Source organism: Onychostoma macrolepis, chromosome 13 (assembly GCF_012432095.1).
Source record: "Onychostoma macrolepis isolate SWU-2019 chromosome 13, ASM1243209v1, whole genome shotgun sequence".
Lineage (NCBI taxonomy): Eukaryota > Metazoa > Chordata > Actinopteri > Cypriniformes > Cyprinidae > Onychostoma > Onychostoma macrolepis.
In genome coordinates, this window is record NC_081167.1 from 2,425,432 (window position 1) to 2,441,858 (window position 16,427).

A 16,427-nucleotide genomic window follows, 5' to 3' on the forward strand; every position below is an offset into this window, starting at 1 on the left:
AAACACTACGAGAATAAAGTCGAAACACTACGAGAATAAAGTCGAAACACTACGAGAATAAAGTCGAAACACTACGAGAATAAAGTCGAAATATTACGAGAATAAAGTCGAAACATTACGAGAATAATGTCGAAACACTACGAGAATAAAGTCGAAATATTACGAGAATAAAGTCGAAACATTACGAGAATAAAGTCGAAATATTACGAGAATAAAGTCGAAACACTATGAGAATAAAGTCGAAATATTACGAGAATAAAGTCGAAATATTACGAGAATAAAGTCGAAATATTACGAGAATAAAGTCGAAACATTACGAGAATAAAGTCGAAATATTACGAGATTAAAGTCGAAATGTTTTGAGAATAAAGATTATATAGTTATAATATTTTGAGATAGGCTATTCTAGCCTTTTGCGCATGCAAATGGCCCGGATTGGGAGCACCGGGAGATATTCCAAATCTCAGTTTTCAAAATCTGTCAGTTTTATAGCGAAATACAAACAATATGTAGGCTATATTGCAATAATGTGCTTGTCAAGCGGCATGTGAGTCAATCATCTTTCAGATTACAATAACAAACGAGACATTTTCATTATAAATTAGGCTAAACTTTTTTATGCCTTATGATGTTCCTTCAATTTATATCTTGCTATAAACTTGAAATAAAGAGCAAAAACATTTATAATTTGTATTTCGTTATAAAACTGGCATAATTTGAAAGCTGAGCTGTGTGTAAAAGCAATAAAGCACAAAATTGTTGTGATTACTGGTATCATATAATGAATGGAAGACGTTAAATATTATGTCATTGCAGTATAGCATGAATAAAACAGTTTGTGAATAGTCACTTAACGTTTACAGCAGAAAAGACAACAATATAACATATGTTAACAAATTTGAGTCCACTTCAACCTTTAGAACGTTTTATTGCTGTTTAATTAAACAGGCTACATGTGAGGAATGAAAGTTTGGGATGTTTTTGAGGAGCAGGTGGAATTTTCACAATAATTTAATGAATTTATTCACATAAATACAGCGATCTGTCACAACACATTAAAGAGCTTGCAAATCACATTATTGTAAGACACATAATTTGTGTTTCGTTATAAAACTGATTTTGAAAGCTGAGACTTTGTTTTATATTAAAAGCACTAAAAGCTTAAGCTATTGTTATTGTGTGGTTGACGACTACAAATAATGAATGCAATGGAATGCATTAAATATTATTTCAAGCATACTGTCCCCGCGAGTATGACACATGGTATGATTTCTGCTAATAATCCCACATAGCTATATTTGTAGTCTATTAAAAAAGGGTTAAATAAGAGAGCTAGAGCTGATGTTAAGATAAACAGTTGTTCCTGTTCAGTCTGTTAATAAATATCATATTCTTGATATTAAGCTGTTTCCGCGAGTCGTTAAAATTGACATCCCAGTAAGATGATGCGGCCGCTCGGACACAACAATATTCAAATCAATTCCGGAGGCCTGCAACTTCTCCCGGTGCTCTCGATGCGGGCCATTTGCATGCGCGATATAGGCTATACTCTCAAAATATTATAACTTTAATTTCTACGATTTAAATGACCGAAACATTTCGACTTTATTCTCGAAGTATTTCGACTTTATTCTCGTAACATTTCGACTTTATTCTCGAAGTATTTCGACTTTATTCTCGTAACATTTCGACTTTATTCTCGAAGTATTTCGACTTTATTCTCGTAATATTTCGACTTTATTCTCGAAGTATTTCGACTTTATTCTCGTAACATTTCGACTTTATTCTCGAAGTATTTTGACTTTATTCTCGTAGTTTCGACTTTATTCTCGTAATCTTAGATTTTTTTTTTATTTATTAAGGTGGCACTAAAACGCCGTCGTAGTGCAGTGTATTTGATGCACTGTAAGATTTAGTGTGTAGGCACCTGATTCACCAGCCCTGTGTTTCTCACACACGCACAAAGAGAGAAAGTGAGAGAGTTGTAAATACCACATTAATCATTCAGAATCATTCAGCCTTTAAAGGTGCTTTCACACTTGGTACAATTGTTTGGTCTGCACTGAATGGTGTTTATACAGTAGGTTATGATTCCGAACCACAATGTATTTGCATCATCAAAGTGGCAGCTCTTTACCCCTGTTGCTAGGTAACGACTATGCAAAATGAATGGATGCTGGCTCACTTCACTTTTTTACTTCGGATACTGGTTCATATGAACCATCCCCAGAACTTCCTTTTTGGCAGACTCAGGTACGGTTCACGGGTGTGCACCTGAGTTCAGAAAACTGTGTTCAGATTATCCAAATCTACTGACATCAAATATACACCACACGTGCTAGTGTGAAAGCCCCCTAAGACTAAGTATTGTGAATAATGCATTAGCAGCAGTCTCGATGGATAGCTCTAACCCAGTGGTTCTCAAATTGTGGTACGAGTACCACTACTGGTACGCAGAGGAATCAGAGGAATTTAAATATAAATTAATGTTAAAGCACAATACATTTCAATTTAATCTTTATTTATAATTTTTTTACAATTAAGTACAGTACAGTTTTTATTTAACTTTTAGGTAATTTTAATTGAATTTAATTTTAATCATTATTTAAGTTTTTTTATTTACCTGTATGTAAGCACAGTGCAGTGTTAATGTTCAAACTTTGTATTTACAATGTTAAAGTGACTGACAACAACAAATATTCTTATTAGGAATAAAACTGCCTCGTTTTTTAACTGTGCAGAGCTGTATCTGAATAGTTAGGCCTACTACACTACTGTATTTTAATGTTGGTCATTATGGTGGTACTTGGAGAGCCAAATATTTTCTGAGGTGGTACTTTTTCATAAAAAGTTTGAGAACCACTGCTCTAACCTATTACAATCTACACTAAAATGCTGGATCAAAAACAACCAAATCTGGGTCATTTTGGCAAGCCATCGGTGAGTAGTTTTGACACAACTGGGTTGTAGAATGCCTGAACCAAAAAAGGTTCAAAAGGACCAGTATTGGAATTAATGGTTATTCAGCATTACACTTTTCAAAAGCTATTTTATTAAACAGTTAAGCTGTTTCCGGTTGTTTTTGCTTAATTCTTTTTTACATTTTGATTATTACTGTCTGTGTTGCTACTGTAGTCATTAGGGTTGGGTATCGAAACCCGGCATGTATGTACCAGACCGAATCTTAACACAGATTTCGGTGCCTCATTTTGGTGCCACTTAAAAGCCTGAGCTATCGATTAAAATATTTGCCCCCTGGTGCTCCGAAAGGGACCTATCATCACCACATGTGATTGCTAGTTAGATAATTCTGTATTCATGTGGTGTCAGAATAATCAGAAAACCATCTGAGGAGCATGTGAATGCAGGAGTTATACTAGCTCTGATGTTACGTGGTAGCCTACATTAAATGTGCTTAAATTAATAACTTGCGATGAGATGCGTTTCTATTGAACCTGTTGTCCAACAAAAGAGAACATTATAACATTTTTTTTTTACTCCACAACATCAGTCAGATGCTTCCTTTTGTGATCTGATTTGGCTTATCACATAATGAGGCAGAACATTTATTCCATACAGTAAAAACTACTATATCGATTAACAATTGATTATAAATATACTTAATTATTATGAAAATACCAGGGATGGCTTGAACACAGATAAAACATATTGTGTGTTTATTGTCTTCGTGTTTCATCATTCAAAGCATTTCTATCTTTTTTGTTTTTTATTTAGTTACAGCAATAGGTAGATACCTTTGCCCATATTAGGGATTTCCTTGAGCGTCATGAGTTCTATTACTTCTGTGATGCATATGTGGACTTTCTGCAAGATGGCGCACCAATTTGGCACTGGTATCGTAAAAAACCTAAACGATACCCAACCACAGTTGTCATTCTGTGTTATTTTTAATTTCCAACCCATTTTGGGTTCATTTGAACCTAGCAGTATAGTTATTTTTAGACAATAATTGAGTTAACCATAGAATGCATAAAGGGTAAAACAGTAGGTAAAAAACACCAGATGACCTACTTCTGCCAATATTCTGAAGTTCACATCCAATGGACACTTTAAGGATAGCAAATGGCAGGAAAACAACATAACACACTTTGTAGCTCAAACGACAATGCCAGCAAGGTGGACGTAGTAGGCTACATTCAGACTGCGTTCATACTACACACAAATGCATGATGCTTGATGTTTATACCATACACATGCATACTTTTTTAACCGTCATAAAGTTTTTCATTAAATGTAGAACCAAGAAAGGAGAGCTGAAGGCCCAAACAAAGGGAGGTGCGAACATTCCTAAATGTTGTTTAGAAAGGTGCAAATCGCATGTGAATTGTTCTCTGTCTGTCTGCAAAGATCATTTTCACTTGATTTGTGAGAAATGTGCGAAGTGAAGGTTCAGACTGGAAAGTTATTGGAAAAGTTACATTTTAAAAATGATACATGTAATCTTTTTGTAATACAGAGGGAAGTAATCAAATGAAGATGTTTGATATATTAAAACATTTGTATGTCACCAATTACTTTAGTTATTTCATTAATAGGACACCGTTTTGTGTTTAAGAACAAATTTGACCAGTTATTTTAATTTTTTTTTTATTTGTCTTCATAGAAAGAGAGACATTTTTAGTAGCAGTATAATTAGTAGTATTTTGTTATCAATGTGTTGATCATCACTTCTAGCCTATAAAAATGCTTGATTGACTGATGTTTGTTAAAAGTTTGGTTATGCTTTCAAATCATATCAAATATGAGTGTATCTTTGTGAAAAGATGTTTATTTTGTGAAGATAAGCGTATTCCAAATCGTTCATCGTACAGTATATGAATGAACGTGTATGGTTCATTATTCACACATTCTGGTGAGTAAACTAAGAAAATAAATGAGTGATTCTATTGACAATGTGTGCACCTAGAGGGTTGAACCATAGTATTATTTTGTGTCATATGTAATTTAAATGTTAAATTGATTCATTCAGCTCTCTTTCTTTGGACTACAAACATCACTCATTCAAACACTAATTCTCATCCCTAATAAAAATAAATAAAAAATAAAGGAAAAAAGTAAACATATGATATTGGTTTTAATACTTCTGGTGTATAAATTTAACAAAATGATGACAAAGCATATTATATAATTTTATGAAGGAATATTGGAAGTTATTGGAATATTTGTGTATTTGTGATCTTTTGCCAAAGAATAAACATAACATGGAACATTTTCAACATGTGCAACACAGCAGTGTTCCTGTGGAAAAGCAGACAGCATGTCATGTTGACACCAAATGTGTTTTATACGCAACAGGGAGCACCTTTCCCCTTTTCCCCAGCCCCAGGCCTCGAGTTTTCTAAAACTACCTGTCTCTCTCTCTCTCTCTCTCTCCCTGAACAGTTTGAAATACAAAAACTCAGAATCTACTGTGACCCTGAGCAGAATAACAGAGAAACAGCCTGTGAAATACCTGGAGTTGTGAGTACCAGAATCTTGGATGTTTCTGTTTTGGCCCTTTCAAATATATTCCACCTATTAATGTCAGATCATATTAAGAGTGACTTGATATTTAAAATATTTTATCTTATTACCAGACAATTCTGTCTTTAAAAACTGAGAAGTAAAACAGTAAAACACAGAAGACTTTGTTTGTTTATTTATTTTTTGTAATTCCTATAATTCCACTCCAACATGTTGTGGAATGTTTTTAATGTACTAATCTTATCTAATCTGTTCAATTTCACTTACAATATAAAAGAATCTTCTCAGTTTCAAACAGAGCATGATATTTGTGCAGAACCATTTATTAGAAAGTCAATCACATCTTTGTGAAACACTGGCTTTGTCATTGTTCTCAATTCACTAACTCAATTTGCTTGACCTGGCATTATTTTCTCTTTCAGACTTACTGTTTAGAGATGTAGGGCATTTATAAACACTGTGGCAAACACTTTATTTCACATCATTTTTTTTTTCTGCTTGCGCATGTTGCAGTAAAGCCTTGCACCTTTAAGCTAAGTTATGGTTTTTGCCCGAGCCCCTTTATGTATTTTCACTCCTTTTATTTTTAGGATGGAGAGGTATGTACTTTTGAAGATGGCTTTGCTCGCTTTCAAAAGTAACTGCTAATCTCATTTTGAATTGCAGAGGTAAGATTTGCCTCATGTTTTTTTGGAGTGTCTAAGTATTGTCATAGCTGGAAAAATCTTGCAGTGGACTGTCAGCAGCTTTGAGAATGAATGGCTGAATGATGCTGGTGTGAACCTTCTCACTGACAAAAGCATTCAGTCAAACTGCTTTAATAAAACTACTTTAGCAATACCATGCTACTCTACTGTACTTTAGTAGCCTACTATCAAGGTACTATGTCAAAAAATCATAGTAGTGTCATAGTACTTCTCAGTGTATCATATGGAGGCTTAAAGTCAGCATGAAACTTGAGATCATCTTTTCTTCCCTATTGTGACATATTTCAGAGTGAACCAGCTTCTTAAACGAGAAAGAAAAAAAAAAATGTAGGTCACGACTTAATTTTTGTCCATCGGGAATTGATTGGATCACTGTTGTTTGCTAACTGCTGTGATCTCATGTAAGTCATCAGAGTCAAGAGATGTTGTTTGCGAGGGGAAGAAGTTATTCTGATTCAAGATTATGATGTCACATGAGCTAAAATAAACAAATAAATAATGATGTGCATAAATAAATCATTTATAATAAACAGTGCAATGTTCCATAAAATAAAAATTGTTTATTTAGATTTCTTGCTGACTTTAAAGCACGTTATGTCAATGTCAGGTTCAACAATCGTGTTGTGCTGTATTTCTACTGCTGTCATTTGGCAATTTTAGAACTACTGGGCTGTACTGCTGAATGAATGAATAATTCAACAAAAATGGCTGCCATGAAATGAGAAATTGTATGCTGTTTTGGGTTTTGCCACAAAGTTTAGTTTATACCACAAAGAGGAAATTATGTCTGACGCTTTATGTTTTACAAAATGCACCATAGAAAATCAAGTTTTGTTGTTTTTTCTTCAGTGTGCTAATGGACCAGCGGACATTGATTCAACCCCAGAGCCATGCATCTGTCCTGCTGGGCCACCTGGTGCCCCAGGAATGAAGGTACAATAATCTTTCCCTCAATCCTTTTGGTCGGTTTATACAACAGCACAGTTTATGTAATCTCTTCATTACATCAGAAGTCATTGCATAAAAGGCAAGTTTGAAGTTTATAAGGTCAAGCCTATGCTTGAAAACACATGCTGCTTTTCAGCAGGTGATCACAGTAAAATGGCCCTGAATTCTAAATAGTTTGCAGAAAGATTACCTTGACTGCGTGTGGCAATTAAAAGATTTAAAGACAGAGTACATTGCTATACTATAATTTATACATTTTCACTTATTCAGTATTATTATTATTATTTTCTCAACAAGAGACCAAAAAAAGTTCTTATATAATAAAAAAAAAATAATGGTAACACTTTTTATGAAGCCCGTATTTATAATATATTATAAGGGTATTCTTAAGGCATTATAATGAATGCATAATGCATGATAAAAAAACTTTATAATGTGAATAATCATAACAACAATTTTAATACATTATAGTACTTACGTATTTGTGGTTCTAACTTTTAAGAGTATTATTATTTATAACACACAATGAACACCATATTAAATCTACTTAATTTATAATGGGCTATATCATAGCTTGACATTGTTTATTTAAGATCTGCACAGTACCTTACTACATCTCTTGAGTGCAATGTTTATATATATATATAAAACTAATTGTATTAGTAGACTTAGGTAGGGTAGGTAGAATGTTCACATACTTGCAAAGTATCCAACATATACAGTATGTCTGTTGAGGAACCATCAAAATAAAGTGTTAGCATACAGTATATTCAGCAGACACACCGCTAATACTCTCATGACTGCTAGTTGACATGTAGTTGCAGAGTTACTTATCAACAGCTGTCTAAAGGATGCCATCAAAATAATCAAACTGATATTATAAAAAAAATAAAAAAAATTGTTCAAAGCAAATGTGTCATATTACACATTCATCTGATCTGATATCTGATCTTATGGCTGTTTGAGAGAAGAAAAAAAAAATATATATACATACATATATATAAATAATTGTCATTATTCTTACTTATATGTGGTCTTTGTCTGCTTTAAGTAAAGTAACATAAGTAACGTGGCAAGATATGAGACTTATAATACATTATAACTATGAGAAATATAATTCATTGTAACTTAAGTGGATGGATCATGTTCTTAAAAGCTATAACCACAAATAAGTAACTATTATAATACATTAGATGATATAACATATTATAAAGTTATTTATAATGCATTATGCATTCATTATAATGCCTTAAGAATACCTTTATAATGCATTATAAATACGGGCTTCATAGAAAGTGTTACCCCGTTTATCCAACAGCAGTATTGCTCTTGTGATTAATGGGCAGACATGAGTTGTTCAGAACACGATTACATACAATGATGATGCATATTTAAGAGCACGTAGAGGGTGATATTGTGACGTCACGATTCTCCCGATTTCAAATCCTGCTGTTTCAAAGGGGTCAAAAATATTAATTTGTATGTTAAACTGTTAAGTTAGTTTTGAGTTCTGAAACTTGCAGTATGTTTATATTGTAGTGTAACCTCTTAAATGTGTAAATATCAATAATATTTTGATTCTCTATTTTATGACCCCTGAAATGCTTGAAAATGTTGTTTTTCCAAACTAGCTTTTACCAATTGGCAAAGATACAATGATAGATACAGTGGGGCAAAAAAGTATTTAGTCAGCCACCAATTGTGCAAGTTCTCCCACTTAAAAAGATGAGAGAGGCCTGTAATTTTCATCATAGGTATACCTCAACTATGAGAGACAAAATGAGAAAAAAAAATCCAGAAAATCACATTGTAGGATTTTTAAAGAATTAATTGGTAAATTCCTCGGTAAAATAAGTATTTGGTCACCTACAAACAAGCAAGATTTCTGGCTCTCACAGACCTGTAACTTCTTCTTTAAGAGGCTCCTCTGTCCTCCACTCGTTACCTGTATTAATGGCATCTGTTTGAACCTGTTATCAATATAAAAGACACCTGTCCACAACCTCAAACAGTTCAACTCCAAACTCCACCATGGCCAAGACCAAAGAGCTGTCAAAGGACACCAGAAACAAAATTGTAGACCTGCACCAGGCTGGGAAGACTGAATCTGCAATAGGTAAGCAGCTTGGTGTGAAGAAATCAACTGTGGGAGCAATTATTAGAATATGGAAGACATACAAGACCACTGATAATCTCCCTCGATCTGGGGCTCCACGCAAGATCTCACCCCGTGGGGTCAAAATGATCACAAGAACTGTGAGCAAAAATCCCAGAACCACATGGGGGGACCTAGTGAATGACCTGCAGAGAGCTGGGACCAAAGTAACAAAGGCTACCATCAGTAACACACTGCGCCGCCAGGGACTCAAATCCTGCAGTGCCAGATGTGTCCCCCTGCTTAAGCCAGTACATATCCGGGCCCGTCTGAAGTTTGCTAGAGAGCATTTGGATGATCCAGAAGAGGATTGGGAGAATCAAATGAAACCAAAATAGAACTTTTTGGTAAAAACTCAACTTGTCGTGTTTGGAGGAGAAAGAATGCTGAGTTGCATCCAAAGAACACCATACCTACTGTGAAGCATGGGGGTGGAAACATCATGCTTTGGGGCTGTTTTTCTGCAAAGGGACCAGGATGACTGATCCGTGTAAACGAAAGAATGAATGGGGCCATGTATCGTGAGATTTTGAGTGAAAACCTCCTTCCATCAGCAAGGGCATTGAAGATGAAACGTGGCTGGGTCTTTCAGCATGACAATGATCCCAAACACACCGCCCGGCAATGAAGGAGTGGCTTCGTAAGAAGCATTTCAAGGTCCTGGAGTGGCCTAGCCAGTCTCCAGATCTCACCCTCATTGAAAATCTTTGGAAGGAGTTGAAAGTCCGTGTTGCCCAGCGACAGCCCCAAAACATTACTGCGGAGATCTGCATGGAGGAATGGGCCAAAATACCAGCAACAGTGTGTGAAAACCTTGTGAAGACTTACAGAAAACGTTTGACCTCTGTCATTGCCAACAAAGGGTATATAACAAAGTATTGAGATGAAATTTTGTTATTGACCAAATACTTATTTTCCACCATAATTTGCAAATAAATTCTTTAAAAATCCTACAATGTGATTTTCTGGATTTTTTTTTTCATTTTGTCTCTCATAGTTGAGGTATACCTATGATGGAAATTACAGGCCTCTCTTATCTTTTTAAGTGGGAGAACTTGCACAATTGGTGGCTGACTAAATACTTTTTTGCCCCACTGTATGTATTTGTAATGGATCATAGTTTTGCAGTGAAATTATGTCAATACTGTTTACAATACTTCATTTGTACATTCTCTAGGGAGAACAGGGGAGAATAGGAGATCCGGGTCAACCTGGGCCAGCTGGTGCTGATGGTAAGCCTGTGAGTACTACACAGTTTAATACAACCTCAAATTAACTTGAACACATGTCGTGTTCAATGCAGTATCCAGGACTGCAACATGCATTAACTTCTCCACAAGTGTGTCAGGATAGAACTGTCCATGGCATTCACCATAGGATAATTGTTTTCATTCTTTCAGAATGTAAGAATGTTTACCATTTTGCTCATTTTATTTTTGTTGGTGCTCTTCACTGTGTGGTCACATGTCAATAAACACAGAATGGTGTCTAGATGTCAGAAATCATTAATGAAGTTTTTTGTTTGTTTGTTTGTTTGTTTTCACTCTTTTGTAGTTTACTTAAATTTCATTTAATTATTAGAGCTGTCAGTTTAACGCATTAACTTAATTAGTTATGAAAAAAACAATGCGATTAAAGGGTTAGTTCAACCAAAAATGAAAATTAGTCCATGTTTTACTCACCTTCAAGGCATCCGTGTATATGACTATCTTCTTTCAGACAAATCCAATCAAAGTTATATTAAAATTTTTCCATGCTCTTCCAAGCTTTATAATGGCATGGACGGGTACTTTTGTTCAACAGTCCAAAAGTAGTCAAATAAAGCACATCCATCCATATTAAAGCATGCCTCACACGGCTCTGGGGGGTGAATAAAGGCCTCCTGTAGTAAATCTATGCGTTTTTGTAAGAAAATAACAATATTTAAAACAATATAAACACCTCTCTTTCATTTCCGCTAAAGTGGTTCTATAGTGGTTATTTTTTATTACATTAAATTGTATTAAGTTATTATAATATTTATAATATTATTATAATGTAATGAACACTCTATATTATGATAATTGACACCAAAAAATGCACACGGCTGCCCGTTTGTGGAGATGCAGAAAATGCAGGCCAAAACTGTGTTACGAGAGCGGGCAATGTAGATGTCGGCAAGCTCACATGCAGAGCTGGGTAGTAACTGATTACATGTAATCTGGATTACGTAATCAGATTCCCAAAATTAAGTACTTGTGATTAGAGTAAGTTACATTTTAAAATACTCGTAATCAGACTACAGTTACTTTTTTTTTTTGATTACATGATTACATATTATTCACACAATAGCAATAAATTATTCATCATTTATTGATTCTCTCTAATTCCTCTTTTTTTATCTTTTAAATTTTCCTTTCTAAAATAGTCTACCGCTTATATACACTCAGAAAGTCCAGTTTTGTGGACATTCACACATAGACTAGTAATTAGTCGGGTGCAACACAGCATTTGATCAATGGATTTACAAAAATAATTTCAGGTTTAAGAAGCGTTTCAACATTGAATCAACTACTGATGAACACATTGATTTTTATTTGAATTATCACTCAGTAGGTTATTTAACCATGTATTATTATGTATAATTCTTGTTATTTCTTATTTTCAGATATTCTCAAACTTTTTGTCATCTGAACCTCTTTCACCTAATATATTTACTTTAAAGGGGTGATCAGTCAGCAATTCTGTAAAAGACAATATCTCCCTTTGAATTGAACTTTGAGCATCGTAACTTTGCAGATGTTGTTTATGCTCAAATAGCAACATTACACACTAACTAAAGTTAAAAAGTGAAACCATAGTCAATGACCCCTTTAAGTAGCCCTGAGATTCTAAAATAAATATCTTAATAATTAATATTATATTTGCATGTTTACTGTTCTCTGACATTGGTTAATGGTAATAAGGCGTGAACTTAAACATAAAATATTTCTTCTTTTATAGTAAGTGAATTTTTAATTTAAAATTTTTATGATTTAATTACATGTTTGCCTAATTACAATAAACAGACAAACCCCCTGCAGTTCCTTTACGAACCCCAGTTTGGGAAACCTTGATGTAATATAATGTTTAATGCACTTCATGTTGTTAATTACAATGAAAAATACATCCAAATACATCATTATGGTACAAGATTATCCTGTTTACATCAATGTGATAAACGAGTTAGGTCAAAAGTAATCCAAAAGTAATCTTAAAATAATCTGATTATATTACCTAAAATGTGTAATGTAATGGATCATGTTACTGTCTACAATTTTTGTAATGTAATTTGGAATCAGTAACGGATTACAATTTGTTAGTAATCTACCCAGCTCTGCTCACATGTGCCAAGTAACAACTGGCATCCCAAATTGTAACCTAGCCAGCACCTCGTTGTGAGCCAGATAATATTTTGTACCAAGACCAAGATCAAAAGAACTGGAGGTTACGTAGGTAACCATGGTTCTACGACTGAGTGGAGGACCGCCAGAGCGGTATCCTAAGTTACCTCGTGGAGTCTTTCTCTGGTGCTCGTCCCTTTGCAGAGTATAAATATCAAAGTCGTCACCCCCGTGAACATGACGCTCAGGCGGACAGCCTATAAAGGCATGTCATTATGTCATACACGTTCTCTGCCCATTCTCGTCTACCCGAGTGACCAGAAGTCTGGCAGTCCTCCACTCAGTTGTAGCACCACAGTTACCTATGTAACCTCCAGTTCTACTTCCTTTCATTCCCGGACTGCCAGAGCGGTATCCTAAGTTACCTAGTGGAGGCCGCATACCAAAGCAGTCACGAGGTTTCCTCACTTATCAAGTACAATTTGCAACAACAACAATTGTCTGTAATTTATACCCCAATGTCTCAGAGTAATATAAGCAACAAACACTTTGTCAATGCTGAATTTATCTTTATTCAAATTAAGAATCCTTTGTAAGCATCACAGAACACACTGGAGGAATTGCAGCCACATTAAGCCTGTAAAATCTGGCAAAAGTAGATGGGGTCTTCCATGTTGCTGCATCACAGATGTCAGATAGCTGCACACCACGCAGAGCTGCCCAGGAGGTGGCAACTGCACGTACCGAATGGCATTTCATAGAGGCTGGAATTTCATGACCTGCATTAGAATAAGCATGCACAATTGCCTCTGTCACCCAGTGAGATAGTCTATCCTTAGACACAGCTGTACCCTTTCGGTGATCACCATAACACAAGAACAACTGATCAGTGGCCCTCCAGGCTGCAGTCACTTCCACATACTGCTGAAGAGCCTTGACTGGACACAGGACTGATCTGTAGTCGTCTGTAAAAACAGATATAATTATTGGCTTGTTCACGTATTGTGGTGACAATACCTTTGGAAGGAATGCTGGGTTTGGCCACAGCATAACCTGTTTACATTCAGGTCCCCATCGCAAACATTGTGGGCTGACTGACAGTGCATGCAACTCACTAACACATCGTGCCGTAGCTATGGCCAACAAAAAAGTTGACTTGAGGGAAAGCCACTTAATAACTGCGCAGGAGAGGCTACTCAAAATCAAATTCAGATCCCATATTGGAATCATTACTTTGCGACTGGGTCGCAGTCGGCTAACACCTTTAAGAAATGTTTTAATTAAATTATGCATACCTAAGGACATACCTTTCACTGGTCATCTGTATGCAGACAATGCTGCCACATACACTTTAATTGTGGAGCAAGACAAACCATTCTCTAAGAGGCTCTGCAGAAAGTCCAAGAGGTTACTTAAAGTGCAATCCTAAGGGACAATTTCCTTTTTTTCACACCACTGAGAAAAAGCTCTCCATTTGTCTGCATACATGTCTGTGCCCGTGCATTCAGTAGTGTGTGCTCGACTCCTTGTGAGCATTCCAATATGACTGGGTTGCCCCTAGGGGCCACACCCATAACTTCAGGGTGTGGGGCCTTTGATGCCACAACATCCTGTTTGCCTGAGATAACAAATCTGGTCTTATTGGCAGGGGGCATGATCTGCCCCTCAGTAGAAGCAGCAGCAGGTGGAACCATGGCCTGTTCGGCCAGAATGGGGCTACTAGCAGAATGGGTTGCATCGTCTCTTGGATCCATCACAATGTCATCCATAGTAACAGTAGGGGTGGAAACACATACAAGCAGACTTTTGGCCAGCTGTCTGCCAATGCATCCTGGCCCAGAGCCTCTGGCTTGTCCTTGTCTGAAAACCACATCGGACAGTGAGTTGTCTGCTTGTCCGCAAATAAGTCCACCTCTTCCCTGCCATAGGTGCCCCAAATTGACTGAATCAGTTCCTTGTGAATCTGTCAGTCCCAGGGGGTGGGATTGGCCGAGATAGAGAGTCCGCTATTTGATTGTAATGACCAGGACGATACATGGCTCTCAGAGAGAGGAGATGGACATCCACCCCATTTCCAAAGCCCATTTCTTATTAGAACATGTTTGTCCTTTAACTGATGTTGAAAATGTGGCGCTAGCCATACTGACTTGATCTCGAGAATGTTGATGTGCTGTAGCGTGCTGTGCCACATAACCCTCACTTTCTGGTGTCTCCACACAGCTCCCCAGCCTTGTAGAGATGCATCGGTTGTTACAACTTCTCTCCTTACAGGAAGGACTCCCAAGAGAACACCCCTGAGTAGATGATCTTTGCGGGACCAGTGTTTCAGAGTGTGAACACATGCAAGAGTCACTGTTACCAAAACATGTTTTTGGGTCATGGCTGACAGGCGTTGTGAATTCAGCCAGCATCGAAAAGGTCTGAGTTGCAGCATCCCCAGCCGCACCACTGGTGCTGCTGCCACCAACATTCAAGCTAGATGGAGAAAGTCTGCATATGGTAGGCGCCTGCCTATTTGAAATTTTGCAACTGTCTTTGCAATTGCCTGAGATCTGGCTTCTGTCAAAGTGGCTTGCATTTTACACGAGTCGAGTCTCATGCCAATGAACTGAATTGTCTGAGTAGGAATTAGACAGCTCTTCTTGTAATTTATTTTCAGACCTAGTGCCTCTATGTGCAGTATCAATGACCTTGTCTGCTCTAGCACTTGGTGTTGAGACTGGCTGCACAGTAGCGAATCGTCGAGGTAAGGAAGAATACGCATGCCTTGGCGCTGTAAGGGTTCTAGTGCAACTCGCACACATTTGGTAAAGGTTCTGGGTGCCAGGGCTAACCCGAAAGGAAGAACTCTGAATTGGAACTCTGAAACCTCCTGTGTTGTTCCGCAATTGGAATGTGGTAGTAGGCATCCCTTAGGTCTATCGTAACGAACCAATCGTTTCTGTTCACTGCACGTATAACATCTGCTATTCGTAGCATGTGAAAAGGTAGACGCTTTAGAAAGACATTGAGGTCCCTTAAGTCTAGAATAGGTCAGATTTCCCCATCCTTTTTTGGAATCAGGAAGTACCTGGAGAAAAATCCATTTAACTGGTCTGGACCATGTATCACTTCTATGGCCTGTTTTTGTAGTAATGACTCTATTTCTGCTGCCAATGTGATCAAATGCTTTGGATTCCGTATCAATGTAGGGCGAACCCCAGTTTTTGGAGGTGGTTGAAGGTGAAACTGCAACTTGTATCCTGTTGATAGGGTGTTTAACAGCCATGTATCTGCTGTTATTGCCTTCCAACACCTCAAGTGTTGAGGAAGGAAACAGCCCACCGCCGACTGTGTACCCTCAGGTACGACGCTGAAGAGCCCCAGAGCTGGTAGTTGGCTGTGCTCTGGATGTAAAATTGCATCTGTACGAAACACTATATCGTGAGACTACTCTGGGCTGGCGTGGTGGTGCCAACACCTCCTGCATTCTGTTTTGCACAAAGCTAGCACCACGTTGTTGATGAGGATAATGACCTCTATGAGAATACTGAAAATACTGTGCAGGACGCCCGAAGGTAGTTTGTTGCCTCAAATGCTTCGAACGCATTTCAGACGCAAAGAGACGTCTGTCTCACACTTCTTGAGCCTGTGCACCAAATGCCTGTCCTGGAACTAGGGGAAGTTGGCGCAAAATGTTCTTACCAGATTCCGGCAACGGAGTCTGGGCCAGCCATACCTGTTTCCTTAACTGTGTCAGCATACCCAGAGATCTGCCACATTCTGATGCAG

At 37.0% G+C, this 16,427-nt stretch overlaps 1 protein-coding gene across 1 annotated transcript in view; it reads left to right on the plus strand.

Moving 5' to 3' along the window:
• The window catches only part of col21a1 (collagen, type XXI, alpha 1), a 129,881-nt gene that overhangs the window by 8,467 nt on the left and 104,987 nt on the right, over positions 1 to 16,427 (plus strand). The window contains 3 exon segments of the mRNA XM_058795230.1: positions 5,404 to 5,481; positions 7,041 to 7,124; positions 10,472 to 10,534. Of these exon segments, the coding sequence (XP_058651213.1) occupies positions 5,404 to 5,481; positions 7,041 to 7,124; positions 10,472 to 10,534 (225 nt within the window).